Raw genomic sequence first — 17,830 nt, 5'->3', positions numbered from 1 at the left:
TGTTTCACCATTTTGGCTATCTCAGTGGGTTTTGGAGCCTGCCAAATTTTCCCTGTGGGTGTTGGTGTTCTGCTGTTTGTGGCTCCCTCTACTGGGTTTGGGTGAGCCTGGGTGGGCCCACATTAAACACCACTAGCAAATCTTACTTTCCTGGGTAGATTTGCAAGCCCAGGAAAGGTTAATTTATCCTCTAGCTTTTTCCTGAAGGCTAGTAGTCTCAGTTACTCAGTGCCTTGGAATGTAGCCCTGGTGTTCTGCATAAGAGGATTTCCAGAGGGTGGGTTAGATGCTGGTTGTTAATGAGCCTCAATTTGCATTTCTTTGCCTCACTTGGGAAAGGCTGAATCTTTGATGTGGGGTTGCTGCTTTTCATCACAGCTCAGGGAAGGAGCACACTGGCCACCGTCCTTTGTGGCCACAACTCAGCAAAAACTTGGAGTGCTCTGCAAATCCCGGGTGTCCCCACAGAGTTCCAGCCCAGTCTGCCCTCCCTCTGCTGTAGCCCCCAGGTGAGTAGCTGTGGCTATTTTAATGCTCTGTCCTCGCTCTCTGCGCTGTGGAGCGGGCTTGGTCTTTATTCCCCAAGGGCGCCGCTCACAGCTAAGACTACTGTTGTCCATGGGCTCCCAGCCCACCACCCTCTCCTGCCTCCGCATATCCTACCAGTGTCCCTGGTTATATGGTCCTGTCCTGCTGCTTTTCTGTTGCTTTTTTCTGAGTGTTTGTCTTTATTTTAATTGTAATTCCCGTGTGGTCATGGGAGATTGTCTGCGTAGCTTCTATTCACTTCGCCTCCATTTTCATATTCTCTATGCCTATCTTGTGCGCAGCTGGGTCGCACAGGCCTCTCTGGTGCCCCCATACCCTGCAGGTCCCGTGGGTAACTCGATCGCATAGTCCCTGCTGGGTCACACAGGCCTCTCTGGTGCTCCTGCTCCTGGCAGTTCCCGTGGGCAGGCAGCTGGATCGCACCAGTCTCTCTCGGGCTCCAGCTTCCCACTGCTCTTGTGAGCTACTGGACCGCACAGGCCTCTGTGGAGCCCCAGGTCCCACTGCTGGAGTCTGGGGAGTGCTGCTGCCCTGTCGGCTCAACTCCTGCTCAGCTTTTGCTGTAGTATTTGTGGATGGGTCTCAGCTGCTGGTCTGTGCTTCTGTTGCCTGGGGGTGGATTGTGCTCCCCAGCCTCTGTTGCAGGGGATATATCTCGACTCTGATCTGGCTATTGGTATAGGGGATGGTGCTGGGCTCCTGGCTGTCTTCAGCTTCCGTGACCAGCACCTTGAGAGCTCCACTACTGTGTACTGGTCTGTGTTGACACAGAGTGTCTACTGGCCCGATGGTGCCAGGTGTGCTGCTGGCTCAGGTTGCTGGGCCCTAGCCACTTCCACTGCCTCCTCCCAGGGAAGACCCTGGGTCTTCCAAAATGGTGGGACCTCCCCACAGTTCAGGAAGAAGAGCCCTGAAGGGCCACTTACTGCGGTAGCCGGCTGCTCCCATTCTCAGCACAGGAACTTTCTCCTCTGGGGCTCTGCACTGCACGGGTTTGGTCGTCCACCTTCACATCACTCACACGCTCTCACATACTTGCTCACTCTCTCACACACTCACCCTCCCTCCAGTCCTCCCCACTGCCATCTTTTCCCAAGGCCATGTTGTTTAGATGAGTCAGGGTGTGTATGTGCAGTAACTGCTGGTCAGAATGGAGTTACTTAAATTAAGTAGTCTAGTTCAAAAGGAAATGGCATGGATTGATGTAAGTTTTGGAAAGATCACTAAGGGGACATTAGTTTAGGAATGCATTAGTTTCAGGGCCCTGGCAATAATGAAATCAAATGGAAGGCTTTTTCAGAATCTCTGTAAGAAATTACGACAGCCTGAACTAAAACAGCAGCTGTCAGGGGGAGAGAGGAGGCACAAGATGTGAGAGATATTTAGGGTTTGGTGACAGATTGAATGCAGGGGCTGAGGGAGAAGGAGAAATTGTGATTCTGAGGTTTCTGCCTGGGGCAAGTAGGTGGATGGTGGTGCCACACAAAGACAGAAGGAAGAGTACCATTAAGGAGAAAGATGACAAGACAAATTTTAGACAAATTTGACAAATTTTAGTCTGAGGTAACTGTGAGATATCCTAATGGAGACAGATGTCTGGTAGGCAGTTGTAGACCCAAGCCTGGGTTGTACCCAGAGCCATCCTGATTCATACTCTAGTGGAAGTTAAAAGCCCTTGTGTGGCCCAGCTGGTGTGGCTCAGTGGCTGAGCGTCAACCCAGGCACCAAGAGGTCACTGGTTTGATTCCCCAGTCAGGGCACATGCCCAGGTTGTGGGCCCGATCCCCAGTGGGAGGCATGCAGGAGGCGGCCAGTCGATGTTCTCTCTTATCAATGTTTTTTCTCTCTCTCCCTCTCCCTCTCTCTTCCTAAAATCAATAAAGAAAAACTGTTTAAAAGCTCTTGAAGAAGAAGAAGAAAGCCCTGGTGTGAATGAGATAGGGAAATGAAGGGAAGGACTTTGAACAGAATTTTTTAAATGGCCAACACTTAAGGTATGTACTGAGGAAAAGGAGCCATGAAAAAGACTGAGAAGCAGAGAAGAGAGTATTCTATTTGGTGGAACTATTTTAATAAAGTTCAGCATACACAATAACCAAAGTTTAAGAGTCCGTTGACAAGCACTCCATTCTCCCTCTCTGAACTCTGGCTCGCTCTTCAAACACATCAAAAGCATCCACACTCCTGAGACTTTCCACTCCACTTCCCCTTGCGAACTCTTCTCCTCTGTCCTAATGACCGCCAAAACCCCCTTCACCTTTCAGGAGCAACTGGACTAGGAGCCTGGGAAGTTTCCCAAATGGGTCCCCCTTTCTTTGTGTCCTCTTTCTCAGGGCTCAGTTTCTCCTCTCGATGGAGTTCTTGAAGGGCTGTATCTTACTCATCTTGGATTCTCAAGATGTAGCAGTGCACACAAAGTACAGGGGAGCACGAAGACTAGGCAGTCCTCCCAGTTTCTCACGTGCTTCTGGTGAAATTCCTGGTCCCTCACCTTCCACACCTCTCCTTTGTAAGCCTTATCTAAGCTGCCTTGGCTAAAGTGACACAGGGAAACCCTATCCTGACATGGGCGGTTTGCAACCTCGTGTCATGATAGCCACGAAGCCACCGCTATCCAGCCTCTACCACACACTCTCCAGCCTCGGGGACGATACCACCCGCTACCGCTAGAGTGCGCGAGCACCACACCTCAGGCCCCGCCCATCCCTCCCAAGCCTTCGCAAATCCCGCCTCCTCGCCCTGCCCCGGCGTAGGAGGAGGCAGGGAGGCAGGACAGCGCAGAGCGCAAGCTCCACCCACGCCGCAGTCCGCCACGCCCCCTGCGTGGATCACAGGCCCCGCCCACATCCCCGGACTGCCTGCCCCGGATGCACGCCCCGGATGCCCGCCCCTCACTGACCCGAATTGAGAGCATGGCGAACCAGGTATCTCAGGCCCAGCCGAGCCGCGGGCCCAACTCCGGAGATGGGAGGGGGGGAAGCATAGGGTGGAACCAGGCCGCTGGGTACCGAAGCTGAAACGGCCCCGGAGAAGCGGTTCAGCGGGAAGGAAGCTCTGTTTCGGCTCCTCAGTGGGAGAGTTTTGCTGCCTCTGAGCAGCTGGAGCGGGTGGGGAGAACCGGAGAGGTGGGGGGCCAGGGTGGTCGGCGCTTATTCTGGTGCAAATGGCTCAGGAGCAGCTACGCTCTGCCTGCGCAAAAATAAGTACAGTAGGTTCTTTCGTTCAAGGTTATTTTATTAATAAAGTAGATAAGATGCCGTAGGGACTTAACTCTTGTTTATAGTAATGCGTATGGTAAAACTGGTTTCTGTATACTTCATTTTGCATAAAGTCCAGAGCCTGTCCAGGACATAAACTTGCTCAGGGTCATACTTGCAGGGGGGAATTACAATTCCTATTGTAGTTCAAATGTTGAAGTAGGGCAATTGCTTGTGATTTAGAATGGGGCTTTGTTTTTGTTAGAATTATCATTGAAAGTAACAGTTTACACTCAGACACTTTCTTTAAAAGTGGGGATGGGGGTAAAACGTGGATGAACTATTCTTGTTGCTGCAGATCTCTAGAGTACATGACTTCATAGTTAATATTCTGAATATGACCTTTGAGATTTATGGTACATTGAAGTGAAAAGGGATTCCAATGCAGTGTCTGAATTTTTTTCTACCATCAGATTTAAAATATACATTTTAATTCTAAAAGCAAAATGTCTTGCCTCTGATCACAAGCCACTCATCTCTCTATATAGTTCAACCCTTGTTTCCCTCCACTCTTTGTTTTACTGCTACTAACTTATTTTTGCAAAGTTACCCTGTGCCAAAGACTGTATTAGGGGCTTCATATTCATTCTCACTCACTCTTCACAATCACCCTGTATATAGATGTTTTATCACCATTTGTAACTCTTCTTCCTCTTTCAGTATCCCAGTTAAAAGTGGTGCTTTCTCAAATTCACCAGTTACACTCTTTCTCCATTCTTTGCATTCTGTAACACTTTGTGCCTCTCCCTTTAAATCACACTATGTAATTATTGACTTTCCAGTCTGTCTCCTATAAACCCAGTGGTTTTCAACCTTTATTCTGTCCACTTGTTTCATAACCATTATGCAAACTGATCAAAACCTTCCTCATCACACTTGGATCTCTAGTAATGGAGGGGTGTACTGACTAGAATCTCTAAGGCAACATGCTATACAAATGTAATACAATTCACGTGTAATTTTAACTTTTCTGTTAGCCATATTAATATAGCATTACAATTGGAATATAATCCAGCATATTCAAAATACTATCTCAACGTGTAATCAATATTTTAAAAATATTATTGAAATATTTTTTGCAATAAGTCTTCAAAATCTGAGTGCATTTTACACTTACAGCTTAACTCAGTTCAGACTGGCCATTTTTCAAATACTCAACAGCCACAGGTGGCAAGTGGACGCTGTACTGGATAGCACAGTTAAAAAAGATAGGTATTGTTTTTAAAGTTCTCCGATTCTGGTACTCTCTGCACTCCTTCCCATCTTGCAGTTTTGTACTGCACCATTGTTACTTAACACCAGTCTGAGCAGAAGGATTTTGTAGGGTATGTGTTAAGCATTCGGCCCTATGCCAGACCTACTGAATCAGATTTTCTTGAACCTGTAATCTTAACCTGCTCCTGCTTATGCATTATAGAGGGTCATTAAATATTTAGTGATAAAACTTAACCTGCCCAGCTGCTGTCGCTCAGTTGTTTGAGTGTTTTCCCATGCACCAGGGTTGTGGGCTCAATCCCTAGTAGGGGCATGCAGGAGGCAGCTGATCAATGTTTCTATCTCCCTTCCTCTCCCTAAAAATCAATAAAAATATATTTTTTAAAGAAACTTTTCAACCAAAAGAGACTTTTATATCTGACCATGTGGTCATCTAAATTAAATACTTTAACGAATATTATTTCTATGGAATCTAAAAACATGCAAAAACAATTTTCCATATCACTTAGAGGTACATGTTTCTTTGTGAATCTATGATATACTTCCTAAGATTAGCATTCATCAGTACTTAACTAATAAGCAGTTCAGCCCTGGCCGGTTTGGCTCAGCAGTTAGAGTGTCGGCCTGCGGTCCAGAAAGACCCAGGTTCAGTTCCCGCTAAGGGCATGTACCTCAGTTGTAGTTTGTCCCCGGCCCTGGTTGGGTTGTGTGGGTGGGCAACCACTCGATGTGTCCCTTTCATATCGATGTTTCTCTCTCAATCTCCCCCACTCTATCTGAACAAAAAATGGAAAAATGTCCTCGGGTAAGGATAAAAATAAATAAATAAAATGTTGAAAAATTAAAAAAACAAAACTAATAAGCAGTTCATTATTAGTTCAGGTGAATAAACAACTAGCTCGTATTTTTTTCCCTATTTCAGGTGATCAGGTGCAAGGCTGCAGTTGCCTGGGAGGCTGGAAAGCCTCTTTCCATCGAGGAGGTAGAAGTGGCACCCCCAAGGGCTCATGAAGTTCGAATTAAGGTAATGTTACATCTAAGGCAATGGAAAAGAAGACATGCAATTAGGTCTCTGGATAGAGTTCTGCAGAGGATAAATCCCAAAGGAGAGTGTTGAGAACAAGGTACTGAAAGTCATCCAACCATAAAATCACAACATCCTCATTATGCTTGTAGCCTAGGTTTAAGGTGCCTTTGTAGGATGTTCCCCTTTCTGTTGATCCCATAACTTAAAATGTGTGGTGACACGTTAGAAGCAAAAGAAGAAGAAATGGTCTTCAATTTTGTTAGGTTAGACTTCAAATAAGATTTGAGAAGAGGCTCCTGATCCACTGGAGCAACAACCAAGTGAAGTCAGCTTGATTGGAGAACTTTAAATACTGACTCTTACAGACAGGGTCCGAGTGCAGGGGATACATTCGTTGTTCCAATGCTTCGTAACCTCAGCTGTAGCAGAGAAATGAAGTTATCCCCAGAGAGAGTCATACTGCACAAAGCAACCGGCTGGATACTTTTAGAATTCTTCTCTATATTTGTTTTGATATAAAATTAATTGTTTAAGGTAGTGACCTTTGCTCTGGCCCATGTGGCTCAGTTGGTTGAGTGCCCTACTGGTTCAATTCTTGGTCAGGGCACGTGCCTGTGTTTTGGGCTCCATCCCTGGTAGGGGGTGTGCAGGAGGCAGCTGATCAATGTTCCACTCTCTTATCAGTGTTTATCTCTCTCCCTCTCCTTCTCTCTCTCAAAATCAATAAAAATATTTGAAAAAATTAAGTAGTGACCTTCAAGTAAAACTACCAATCTTGAAAAATGAGCTCTTTTTGCTATAAATTGGAGTAAACAGCCTCCTCTCCCACCTCCAAATGCACAGTACATACTGGCTCATGCTCCCAGGGATCACACATACAGGTCAAGAAGCACAGGGCCAAATAACTTTTCAAGGCCCTTTTCAACCCAGACCCAAGAATGTGAAATCTTGTGATCGTTAAGTTCAGGAATTAACCTGATTGTGATTTTGCCATTGAAAAAGAAAATGTTTGTCCTGAATGTACTGTATGGGGCACACTGAGCTAAACTGTCTTCCTTGGGAAACTGCTAACAAATAGCAAAGCATGTTACATTGTAGGTGAGAAGCAGAGAAACATAAATATACTCTAAGACTTTTCCTTCTGTGCTTTTTTGGTCGTTTGGAAAGACAATGGATACCTGAAAGCCAGAAGATGGGGATAAGGGGCTTTTTAAAGCAGAATTTGTGTGTGGCTGCTTATATGGAATTGGTTCCACTAAAAGCTCTGAGTTTTGTTGCAGACCAAGCAGGCTTGCGTATTTCAGAAATAGCCTATACCTTTTTAGAAATCCCATTTCCCAACAGTGATAAAGAGGCCAGCAGTGAGATGGCTTTGCACACAGGTGCTGTTCCTCTTCACACCAGAAGGCACAGGTGCCCAGACAGTCGTCTTATTCACTTAGTCTGGCTACTGTGCACTGAAAAGGACAATAGATGTACCATCTTTCATTGCATATAAATGCCCTAGTACTTTCATGTACTACTAAAAAAGGCTGCCAATTCTCGTTAAGATGCCATCCTTTTGTAAGCACATACTGATTTTAGGTTAAAATAAGAAAGAAATGTATCTTAGAATCAATGAAATATGGTGTTAAAGTAAAAGTGCTTTTCCTTTGATCTATGCCTCACTCTGAATTACATGCACACACACTAAAACGCTCTTTATTTGAATATCCTGGTAGATTATTGCCACTGCAGTTTGCCACACTGATGCCTATACCCTGAGTGGGGCTGATCCTGAAGGGAGTTTTCCAGTGATCTTGGGACACGAAGGTGCTGGAATTGTGGAAAGTGTTGGTGAAGGAGTTACTAAGCTGAAGGCAGGTAAGAGGGTATTTGAACCCATTATTTTACAATTTTGGCTTATTTCTATAGGGAAATAACATTTCTGATAAACTACATTTTTTATTTATGAACAAGCTATCACCTAAGAAAGTTGTCAGGATTGGTTTTATAACTCACCCAGGAAGCACAAATACAGAGTGAGCAAAAGTAGGTTTACAGTTCTATGTATGGAAAAATAATATAACAATTGATAAATGATAATACAAGAATAAACTCTGTGTTTTGCATACTCATAACTATAAACCTACTTTTGCCCACCAGTATTTGAAGATATTTTTCCTCTGATTTTGCAGACTGCTTGCTGTTCATCTTAAACTGAAAAACATTTCCAAAATCAGTTTTGCCCAATTAAGCAAGAATTTTTTTTTTATTGTTGAAAGTATTACAGATGTCCCCTTCTTTTCGCCATTGACACCCTCCTTCCCACTCCCACTCCGTCCTGCCTTCCCCAGCCTAATGTAAGCAAGAATTTTTATTTATTTATTTTATCCTCACCCAAGGACATTTTTCCATTTTTTGTTCAGATAGAGTGGGAGGGAGAGAGAGAGAAAGAAACATCAACGTGAAAGGGACACATTGAGTGGTTGCCACCTGCACAACCCAACCAGGGTCAGGGACAAACTGCAACCGAGGTACGTGCTCTTAGCGGGAACCAAACCTGGGTCTCTCTGGACCGCAGGCCAACACTCTAACCGCTGAGCCAAACCGGCCAGGGCTTTTTTTTTTTGAAGCAAGAATTTTTAAAGATGCATCTGTGGATCAGTATTTTGAGGCACACGATTCCTTGTTCTCTAGTTATTGTTTTAAGTTTCCTTTAATGAAAATTCTGAAACTTGTGTGTTTTGCAGAGTCAGGCAATGTCTAAGCCTAGAGGTTGTTTACTTTCCAAAGCCAAATGAGTTGGCAGGAATGGGAATTTGCAGGGGCTGATATATTCATTAGAAACAGATGCTACCTCTCCAGGACAATGTCTTTGCATTTGTTTTCCAGGTGATACTGTCATCCCACTTTACATCCCTCAGTGTGGAGAATGCAAATTCTGTCTAAATCCTAAAACAAACCTTTGCCAGAAGATAAGGTTAGTATCTTTTTATTTTATTCTTAAAACAAGAAGAGGTCATCTTCATGATGATAATAAGTGTGACAATTTATACAGAGCATTCTACATGAATTATTTCATTCCATCTTTATAACAACCTCACTATCATCAGTATTCCAGTTTTCATAGATGAAAAGGTTAAGACTTAGAAATTAAGTGGGTTTTCCAGTATCATCAGCTATTAAGAAAGAAGAAAACTGAATTTTATGAACTCATGCTCATTCCATAACACTAGGCTAAATTTGCCAACGTGTGATAAAGAAGGACATGCTTATGAAATTAAATGAAATCATCTTTTGTCCATTTTATTGTCCATGAAATTGAAATAATAAAACTTCATAAGGTTACTGGGAAGACTAGAAAAGATAACATAACCCCTTCACACAGAAAAGGTAGTTACTTTATTATAGAAAGGTAATAACTCTTAAAGAAGTACTTCTTTGAGGCAGTTTACAATGTTCTTGTATTTGTTGCTGTTGGTTTTTTTTTTTTCCTGTTTTCTTTTTTATTGAGGTAGAACAGACGTATAATAAAGTACTTAAAGTATACAAATCTTAAGTGTACAGCTCAATGAATTTTTATGTATATGCATATCTAATGGTTATAACCATCACCCAGATCAAGGTAGAGAACCCTTCCAGCACCCTACAAAGTCCCTCATAAGTCAACACCTTGCTCCCTCAGAGGTATCCACTATTCTAATTTATTTTACTATAGAACTTCATATAGTTAGGCATCATGCGCTCTTTGGTCTGTTTTTTTCATTCATCATGCCTGGGAGATGTATCCAAGTTTCTCTGCCAAATTCCATTCCAAGTACCACTACTTTCTCCTTGGCATTGTTATTCAAAGTGCTGAGGTCCCAGAAGCCTTCAGTGTGTTGTTCTTGGATTCCCAAAGAAATAACCCAGAGGACTGGCTGTGAAAGACATGGGTTTATTAGGATTTTTGTGTGCACCAGTGACAGCCAACCAGTAAAGTTGACTGCCGCTCCGGCTGCCATCAGTGAATTTGAACTGCTAAGTCCCATCCATCCTTCAGATGGGCCACTCTGGGAGCCGCAGGCCAATGCTATTGTTTTGCCACTACCCACGCTTTCCCAGCACAAGATTTTATAGAGTTCACAAAACAAAAACGGCATGCAGAGGGAGGGGGACAGGCCTGTGTGAGATCAAAACACTGTTTTCTTTACGAAGAACTGGCCAGGCTCCCAAGGTCTCACAGTCTGCTTACTGATGGCCTTCATGGTCTTCCCCCAGGGAGAGAGGGGAGTTGAGCACAGGAAGGGCCCAAATTCCCCTACAGGTATTTTCCTAGGATTAGAATGCTGAGCCATAGGATCCGTTCCCACCAGCAGTGGATGGGAGAGCTGTTTGTTGTTGCACTTGTTTTCTAATGCATTGACAAAATTGGTTTATATTTTTGGAAAACAAAATTCATTTGTTTTATAACATAAATCCAATTGCTTTTGGCAAAGCTAGAATAAAAAGTTGTTTTTCAAAGGGAATTTCAAACAGCCTGAAGATTTTGTGACACATAATGATGGTGATAGGCTTTCTGTGGCTGACTGATACCTTTTAGGGTGACAAGTTCTTTCAGAACTTAAAACGCATCCTACGTCACCTTTTGTTTGTGAACTCCTGGGGAGAAGTGATGACTCATTAAGGAGGGCTAAACAAGCACGTTGCTCTCATAAAGAGATAACAGTCCTTTATGGTGGAGCTCTGTCCCTATTTGCTCTAGGTTTCTGGTCATGTTTTTGTTTTTCTCAAAGGACATTGTATTTACCCTTCAATCTAGAGGCAGTCTGTTTCTCTTCATCTGTGTATTTGTTTATTCATATTATTCCAACAATTTGTCTAAGAGTGTACATCAAATTGTTACCAGACAGGGTCTGGGCCCAGAGCGGGTCTGCCTCAGGCCAGCCAGTAGTGTGCGGTTCTTGACTTCCTGCAGGAAAGATTTCACAACACAAGTGCAGATGAATTTTGAGAGTATGTTTGTTAAAGCTGGGACGATGAAACAAAGGAAGGGCTTAGGGTAGAAGAAGCAATAAGACAGAGCCTAGGCAGGGCTGCTTTGGCTCCCTAGAAATGTTATAGGAAAGAAGTGAGCCAGGGCAGGGCTGCTGTTAGCTCACTGGAAGGTCAGAGGGAAGGGGGCCTAGAGACGGGGTCAGGAGGTGAGCCCAGGATGAGCTGCCGCTGCCCACTGCTCCCCTGGCTGCAGGTCTCGTGAGGACCCTTAGAGTTTAGGAGAAAGAGAGCAGAAATACAAGGTGTTGGCGTGCTCTAGCGAGTGCACGGTGGATCCTTTCTCTTGAGACTTTAGCTTTCTTTGGCCAGTGGGAATCCCAAGGGAGATCTTGGGGGAGCATCTTAACAGAATATTCATTAGCTTTCCAGGTGTGTCCTTCGATATGTTGATTTATCAAAATGTGCATATAGAGAGATCAGAGTTATTTTCTTGTTAGTTTTTTTTTTTTAAATATGTTTTTATTGATTTTTAGAGAGAGGAAAGGAGAAGGAGACAGAGATAGAAACATGGATGACAGAGAAACATCAGTAGGCTGCCTCCAGCATGCCCCCTACTGGGGATCAAGCCTGCTACCCAGGCATGTGCCCTGACTGAGAATCGGATTGGTGACCTCTTGGTGTAGGGGACAATGCTCAAACAACTGAGCCACACCGGCTGGGCTGGTTAGTTTTATTTTCAAAGAACCTCATCATCAAAGAGGGACCAAGACCAACGCCATTCTGCCCCAGGACAGTCTGGAATGTGTAAACCATTTGCTCCTAAGTGTCCTTGGTTAGGGAAGAAAAAACCTGTGATTCATAAGCTGGCTGTAAATTGCTCAAATTGTCCCATTCAGTTATTTTGTCTCAGTTTCCCTTATTTCACTTGTCAAGGAATTTTCCTACTTTTTACTGTCCTGCCTCAAAATTATAGTGTTTCTTTTTTATTAAAAATAAAAAAAATAATTATTAAGCACTCCACGCCAGGCACAATGCTAATGCTTTACATAACATCTCATTTGATTTTTTTTTTTTTTTTTTAGCAATCTATGAGAAACATACAATTTTTTTTTTTTAATTTTTTCCTTTATTGATTTTAGAGAGAGAGGGAGAGAGAGATAGAAACATCAGTGAGAGAGAACATCAATGGGCTGCCTCCTGCATGTCCCCCGCTGGGGATTGGGCCCACAGCCTGGGCATGTGCCCTGATCGGGAATCAAACTGGTGACCTCTTGGTGCATGGGTCGATACTCAGCCACTGAGCCGCACTGGCTGGGCAAAACATAATTTTTCTCTGCATTTTCTAGTGAGAAAACTAAGGCACAAAGGTTACTTTACTTGCCCAACATCACACAAAATTTGAACAAGTGTGTCTGACTTTAGGGCTCATCCTCCTAAACAAGACATGATATCACCTTTATATTTAGAATATCAAAAAATAATTTTTATATAATATTGGTTGCCTTTGTGAGTTTGTTCTCCCACCTTGAGCCCCGTTGCTGTAACCAACTACACAGGCAAAAAACTACATGAAGAGAGAAAGTAACTTGAATCCTTGAGGACTGTTACTTTTGAAAAGGGCCTCCTGAAAGATCTGAATCAGCCAGTTTGGCTCTCTGTTTTCCTCAGTCCAGTGGATCACTGCATGGGATCTCTGCCTGTGTAAGTGCTGGATTCGGCTTTATGTTTTATGAAGTTATATTTGCTTACAGAGTTTTATGATGGAATTTTTAAATAACTTCATCTGATCCATAAGTTGTACCTGTTAAAAATTATTTCAGTACTCTGACAATAAAATCCAGAAGGACATTGAATGTTGGAAAAAAATAGCATGAGGTATAAGTTTCCCTAATAAGGCATTGCTGAAAGATGCTAAATTACTGATACACACATTAAGAATTGGACTTTTGATCTTAGCACGCTTTCTAACGTACTTAATCATGACTTACTAGTCATTATTTTTTAAACTAATTTCTTTTTCTTAAGGGTTTTAGGTAATGCTACCCTGCCTTTTCCTTTCTTGTTTTCTTTAGGGTCACTCAAGGGAAAGGGTTAATGCCAGATGGCACCAGCAGATTTACTTGCAAAGGACAGACAGTTTTACATTACATGGGAACCAACACATTCTCTGAGCACACAGTTGTGGCTGATATCTCTGTTGCCAAAATTGATCCTTTAGCACCTTTGGATAAAGTCTGCCTCCTGGGTTGTGGCATTTCAACTGGTTATGGTGCTGCTGTGAACACTGCCAAGGTAAGTGTTGGCCTGGCTTTTAGCCTCTGCCTTCTAATCTGATACAGCAGAGCTCTGCTGGAATAATGAAATTGGCCTGATCTGTAAGAAACCTAGTGATTTCCTTGACTCTTGTGGGAGGAGTACCTCATCGCCTCTCTTACTGTTAGGTGGAGCCTGGCTCTACTTGTGCGGTGTTTGGCCTAGGAGGAGTTGGATTGGCGGTTATCATGGGCTGTAAGGTGGCTGGTGCATCCCGGATCATTGGTGTGGATATCAATAAAGATAAATTCGCAAGGGCCAAGGAGTTTGGAGCCTCTGAATGTATCAACCCCCAGGACTTCAGTAAACCCATCCAGGAAGTACTCATAGAGATGACTGATGGGGGAGTGGACTATTCCTTTGAGTGTATTGGTAATGTGAAGGTCATGGTAAGTACGCTTGGCTTCATTCCTTTCTGTGTGTGTGTGTGTGTGTGTGTGTGTGCGCGCGCGCGCAACTGCCTTTTTGTCCCCCTTGAAAATAATGTTTTTTATTTTTATTTATTTTTTTCTTTATTGATGTTAGAGAGAGAGGGGAAGGGAGAGGGAGAGATAGAAACATCAGTGAGAGAGAACACCAAATCAGCCGCCTCCTGCCTGCCCCGCACTGGGGATTGGGCCCACAACCTGGGCATGTGCCCTGACCAGGAATCGAACCGGCGACCGCTTGGTGCATGGGTCAACGCTCAGCCAGTAAGCCACACCGGTCGGGCTGTAACTGCCTTTTTAATGAAATTTTCTTAATTAAAATTTAAAATTGTTTTGTTTTTTAACGGAAAAGTCTCTTGATAAGAATTATTCTAACAGAAGAAAGGAAAAATAACAATTCGAACTACAGATGGAAAATGACACAAGAATGGCCCAGGGAAGGATGAAGGAAAATGTTTCTTTGCCTTTCAGTGTTTGCTGACTCTTAGAGTATGTCCACTTAATAAGGCAGAATGAGGCAGCTGTAGAGAGAGTGAGCTTTGAAATTAGATAAACATCCGCGTACCGAATCAGTGACCCTGAGCAATGACTTGACTTCTCTAAACTTCTGTCTGCATGTGTAAAACACAGACAGTAGCAGCGCCTATTTGACACAAAGTAGACCTTCAGCAAAAGTGTTAGTATCACTTCTCTGCCTGCTTCTTTTGTCAAAGTCTTTAGAATTTTGAGCTAGAATTTACTTTTAAAAATAAACAGCAAGTTAAATCTTTGAATTATTTCAATTTGTGTTACTATTTAGCCAAGTTAGTAAAATTTTTAAAGACCTGTTAAAATAAAAATTGTTCAATAAAATTTACTAAACATTCCATTTGACCATTTTGTTGCCATTTTTCAAAAGCTTTGTGAAACCACCCTCTCCCCCACAGCAGTTTCTGGGCAAGCAGATATTCTCAGCCAAATGCACTAACTGCTGTGATTCGGTCCTGTCCGCTGCAGAGAGCCGCGCTGGAGGCCTGCCACAAAGGTTGGGGCGTCAGCGTGGTGGTTGGAGTAGCTGCTTCGGGAGAAGAAATCGCCACTCGGCCGTTCCAGCTGGTGACAGGCCGCACGTGGAAAGGCACCGCCTTTGGGGGTAATTTGTTGAATGGGATGAGTATCTTTTCTCTCTCGCTTGCATTGGCAGAGTTTTAATTCCAGGCCAATTTCCTTATTTTAACAATAATTTTTAAGGGCTACCTTCTCATCCTGACTTGTTGCATACAAAGTTATTTTAATAGAAGGGATTCACCCTCTATCAGTATTTTCTCCTGGGACTGGGATGGTGCTCAGCTTCTCCTGAAGCCCAAGGCCACGTTTCTCACACACACACACACACACACACACACTCAATACTCTCTTAATCAGGCTATAGTTGGGGTAGGGCAGGCATGAGAAGTTGGTTGCAAGTTAAGCAAATAATGTCATCCATGCTGTGTCATGTTGTGGAATTTAATAGATTATAGGTGTTTTTTACTCATTTTTCTGGAGAGTGCAGTGATCACTGGGTGTAATCATACTTCTGTCTGAAGAGTACTGATTCCAGCAGTAACCAATACCAAGTCTTTTTTTTTTTCCTTTTTGGAAAAATAAAAATATTGATTTTATTTATTTTTTTATTTTTCTTTTTATTGATTTTGAGAGAGATGAAGGGAGAGGAAGAGAGATAGAAACATCGATGAGAACATCGACTGGCCGCCTCCTGCATGCCCTCGTCTGGGGACTGGGCCCACCACCTGGGTATGTGCCCTGACTGGGAATCAAACCTGTGACCTCTTGGTGCACAGGTCGACCCTCAACCACTGAGCCACACCGAACAGACACCAATATCAAGTCTTAAACTGAAAATGTTAAATTAGTCAAAACCTTATAACATAATTAAAGAGCTGCCAGACTGATTATTTCTCCATTGTGTGATCCTAAAAATTACTTGGTTGTTTGGGGTTGCCTGAGTTTTGACAGGTTTTTGAAAAAATATGTTCTCACTATCCTCTTAAGAAAAAGGCCACATAGCCTGAGTTTTGAATGGTCTGTGTTTAACAAGCATCTGTTAACATCCCCTACCTTATATTATGCCAGTCAGAAAGAAAAGATTACGAAAGTATGCTAAAATACAGAGTTTGGCCAAAGTTTTTCTTCTATGACTACAAAATTTGCTGTAGAAATGTCAAGCTGACTAAACCCTCCTTTCCAAAGCCCTGGACGTATGCAGAACTTGAGTATCTTAGGACAGACTTTTAAAGCCACACGTGCAACTGAGAGACATCATCTCAGGACCCATAGCTGGATTTGAAAGGGCTTCTAAGCCTGGGTCGCTGAGCCAGGGGTGTTGCTAAAATGTGATCCACAGATATAAGTAGAAGTTTTGGTCTAGAGTTGTAGTTGTCTCAGTTAAAAAGAATTTTAAAGGAGAAAGAAGTCCTCCATTTGTAGGGGGAAAAATAATTGGTAGAGGGTATAATGAGGGAGATTTGGGAAAAAGCTCAATTAGGGTGTGAAATGTGGTCCAAAGCATCCCTGCTATAAAAAGTAGGAAGGCTGCTTTGTTGATTTATTGCTTGTTTCAATAACAAGCGAGAAACTGAAGCATCTGATTTTCTACTTTGCTCTCAGTTTCAGTTTTCTATTCTGAGATGCTACCCCTATTCATTGTTGGTTTAAAACCAAAGCAATAGTCACATATCACATCAGTATTTTTCTCTGCTGTTGTGGACCTAATGAGTAAGCTTGTTCTAAGACTTACAGGGTTCTATTCTGGGTAGTTGGAAACTTAATGAGATTTTAGTAAATCAGTACAGAAAAAGGAAAATACTAAAAAGGCATTTACTTTTTTCTTAACTAGAGATATGCATTAAATTCTTTCTCATCTCTGCTGATTTTGAAGTATTCCATTCCTCTGTAATGAAAAAGTTTATTCCTTAAATGTCTTTGTTTAACCTACAAGGTAATAAGCATATTATAGAGACTAGTTGAAAAAAATTAATGAATAGATGTATGATTTCTTTTAGGATGGAAGAGTGTAGAAAGCGTCCCAAAGTTGGTGTCCGAATATATGTCCAAAAAGATCAAAGTTGATGAATTTGTGACTCATAATCTGTCTTTTGACCAAATTAACAAAGCCTTTGAACTGCTGCATGCAGGAAAGAGGTAAGCTGTCTCTTTGGTTATACATTATGGAATGTAGGAATGATGTGAGGTTTGTGGAGGAAGAAGGGTTAAAAAAATACAATTTTAATCTTCTTAAAAGATACCATTCAAAACCTATGTTTATTGTTTCTTTCTCTTACAGCATCCGAACTGTTGTAAAGTTTTAAATTCCAAAGAAGAAAATATGCTCATCCTTATAACTGAGTCACGTGATCTGATTGGAGCGGCCAATAGATGGGGAGAAGCTCTTCCGTGTTCACAGCCTCTTAAATGTTCAGTAACCTACTCTAGGGAATAATGTTTTCTGTATTAATTAATATATCTCCAATCAGGGATAAGGCTAATACAGTCATAAATCTGTTTTCTGGACTGTTTTTCACATGAATAATTGCTAGCTCATTAAGGATTTTTTTTAACATAATAAAAGCAATTTCTACCTATGTGTTTATCACTGTTTTATAGTGAATTTATTCTCATGGTTCCCTCCCAATTGTCTTCATTCTTTAAAGGAAAGACAGAGGAAGCAGGGCAGTAGTGAGTTTATGACCCTTGTCTGCTGCTGTCTCAGTAACTTGGGCTTAACTTGTAAGAGTCTCAGGCTCATTTACTGCAGAGCAGATTGCCTTAGCCGTCAGTGGCAAAGGTCATCAGAACCCAAGTCAGCTCCTGTGAGACTGTCTCCTTGAGGGCAGGCACTATGCCTTGTTCAGACTTATGTACCCCCAGTTCCTACACTGGCACCTAGCCCACAGTGGCACTAAAATGCATCATTGAAACTACCTTCTGTATTTATGTAGGCATATGTATATGTGTTGTTAGCTCTATGGACTATTTCAAGATTATAAAAATTATAGTTATTTATGTACTGAATATCCAAGTTCCTGCACTTACTTTTATTA

General features: G+C 42.6%; 1 protein-coding gene across 1 annotated transcript; it reads left to right on the top strand.

Annotated features, from left to right (window-relative positions):
- Positions 1-3,438: 3,438 nt before the first annotated feature.
- Positions 3,439-17,352, top strand: LOC118636554 (alcohol dehydrogenase class-3). The gene is made up of 9 exons (XM_036271689.1): positions 3,439-3,473; positions 5,944-6,045; positions 7,770-7,911; positions 8,923-9,010; positions 13,080-13,299; positions 13,449-13,709; positions 14,745-14,880; positions 16,793-16,931; positions 17,074-17,352. The coding sequence occupies exons 1-9, from the start codon at positions 3,462-3,464 to the stop codon at positions 17,096-17,098; spliced, it is 1,125 nt and encodes a 374-aa protein (XP_036127582.1). The 5' UTR covers positions 3,439-3,461; the 3' UTR covers positions 17,099-17,352.
- The last annotated feature ends 478 nt before the right edge of the window (positions 17,353-17,830 follow it).

This window comes from Molossus molossus, unplaced genomic scaffold, assembly GCF_014108415.1.
Source record: "Molossus molossus isolate mMolMol1 unplaced genomic scaffold, mMolMol1.p scaffold_m16_p_1, whole genome shotgun sequence".
Lineage (NCBI taxonomy): Eukaryota > Metazoa > Chordata > Mammalia > Chiroptera > Molossidae > Molossus > Molossus molossus.
The sequence above is the reverse complement of the archived record's forward strand: the minus strand, read 5'-3'. Positions and strand labels throughout refer to the sequence as shown.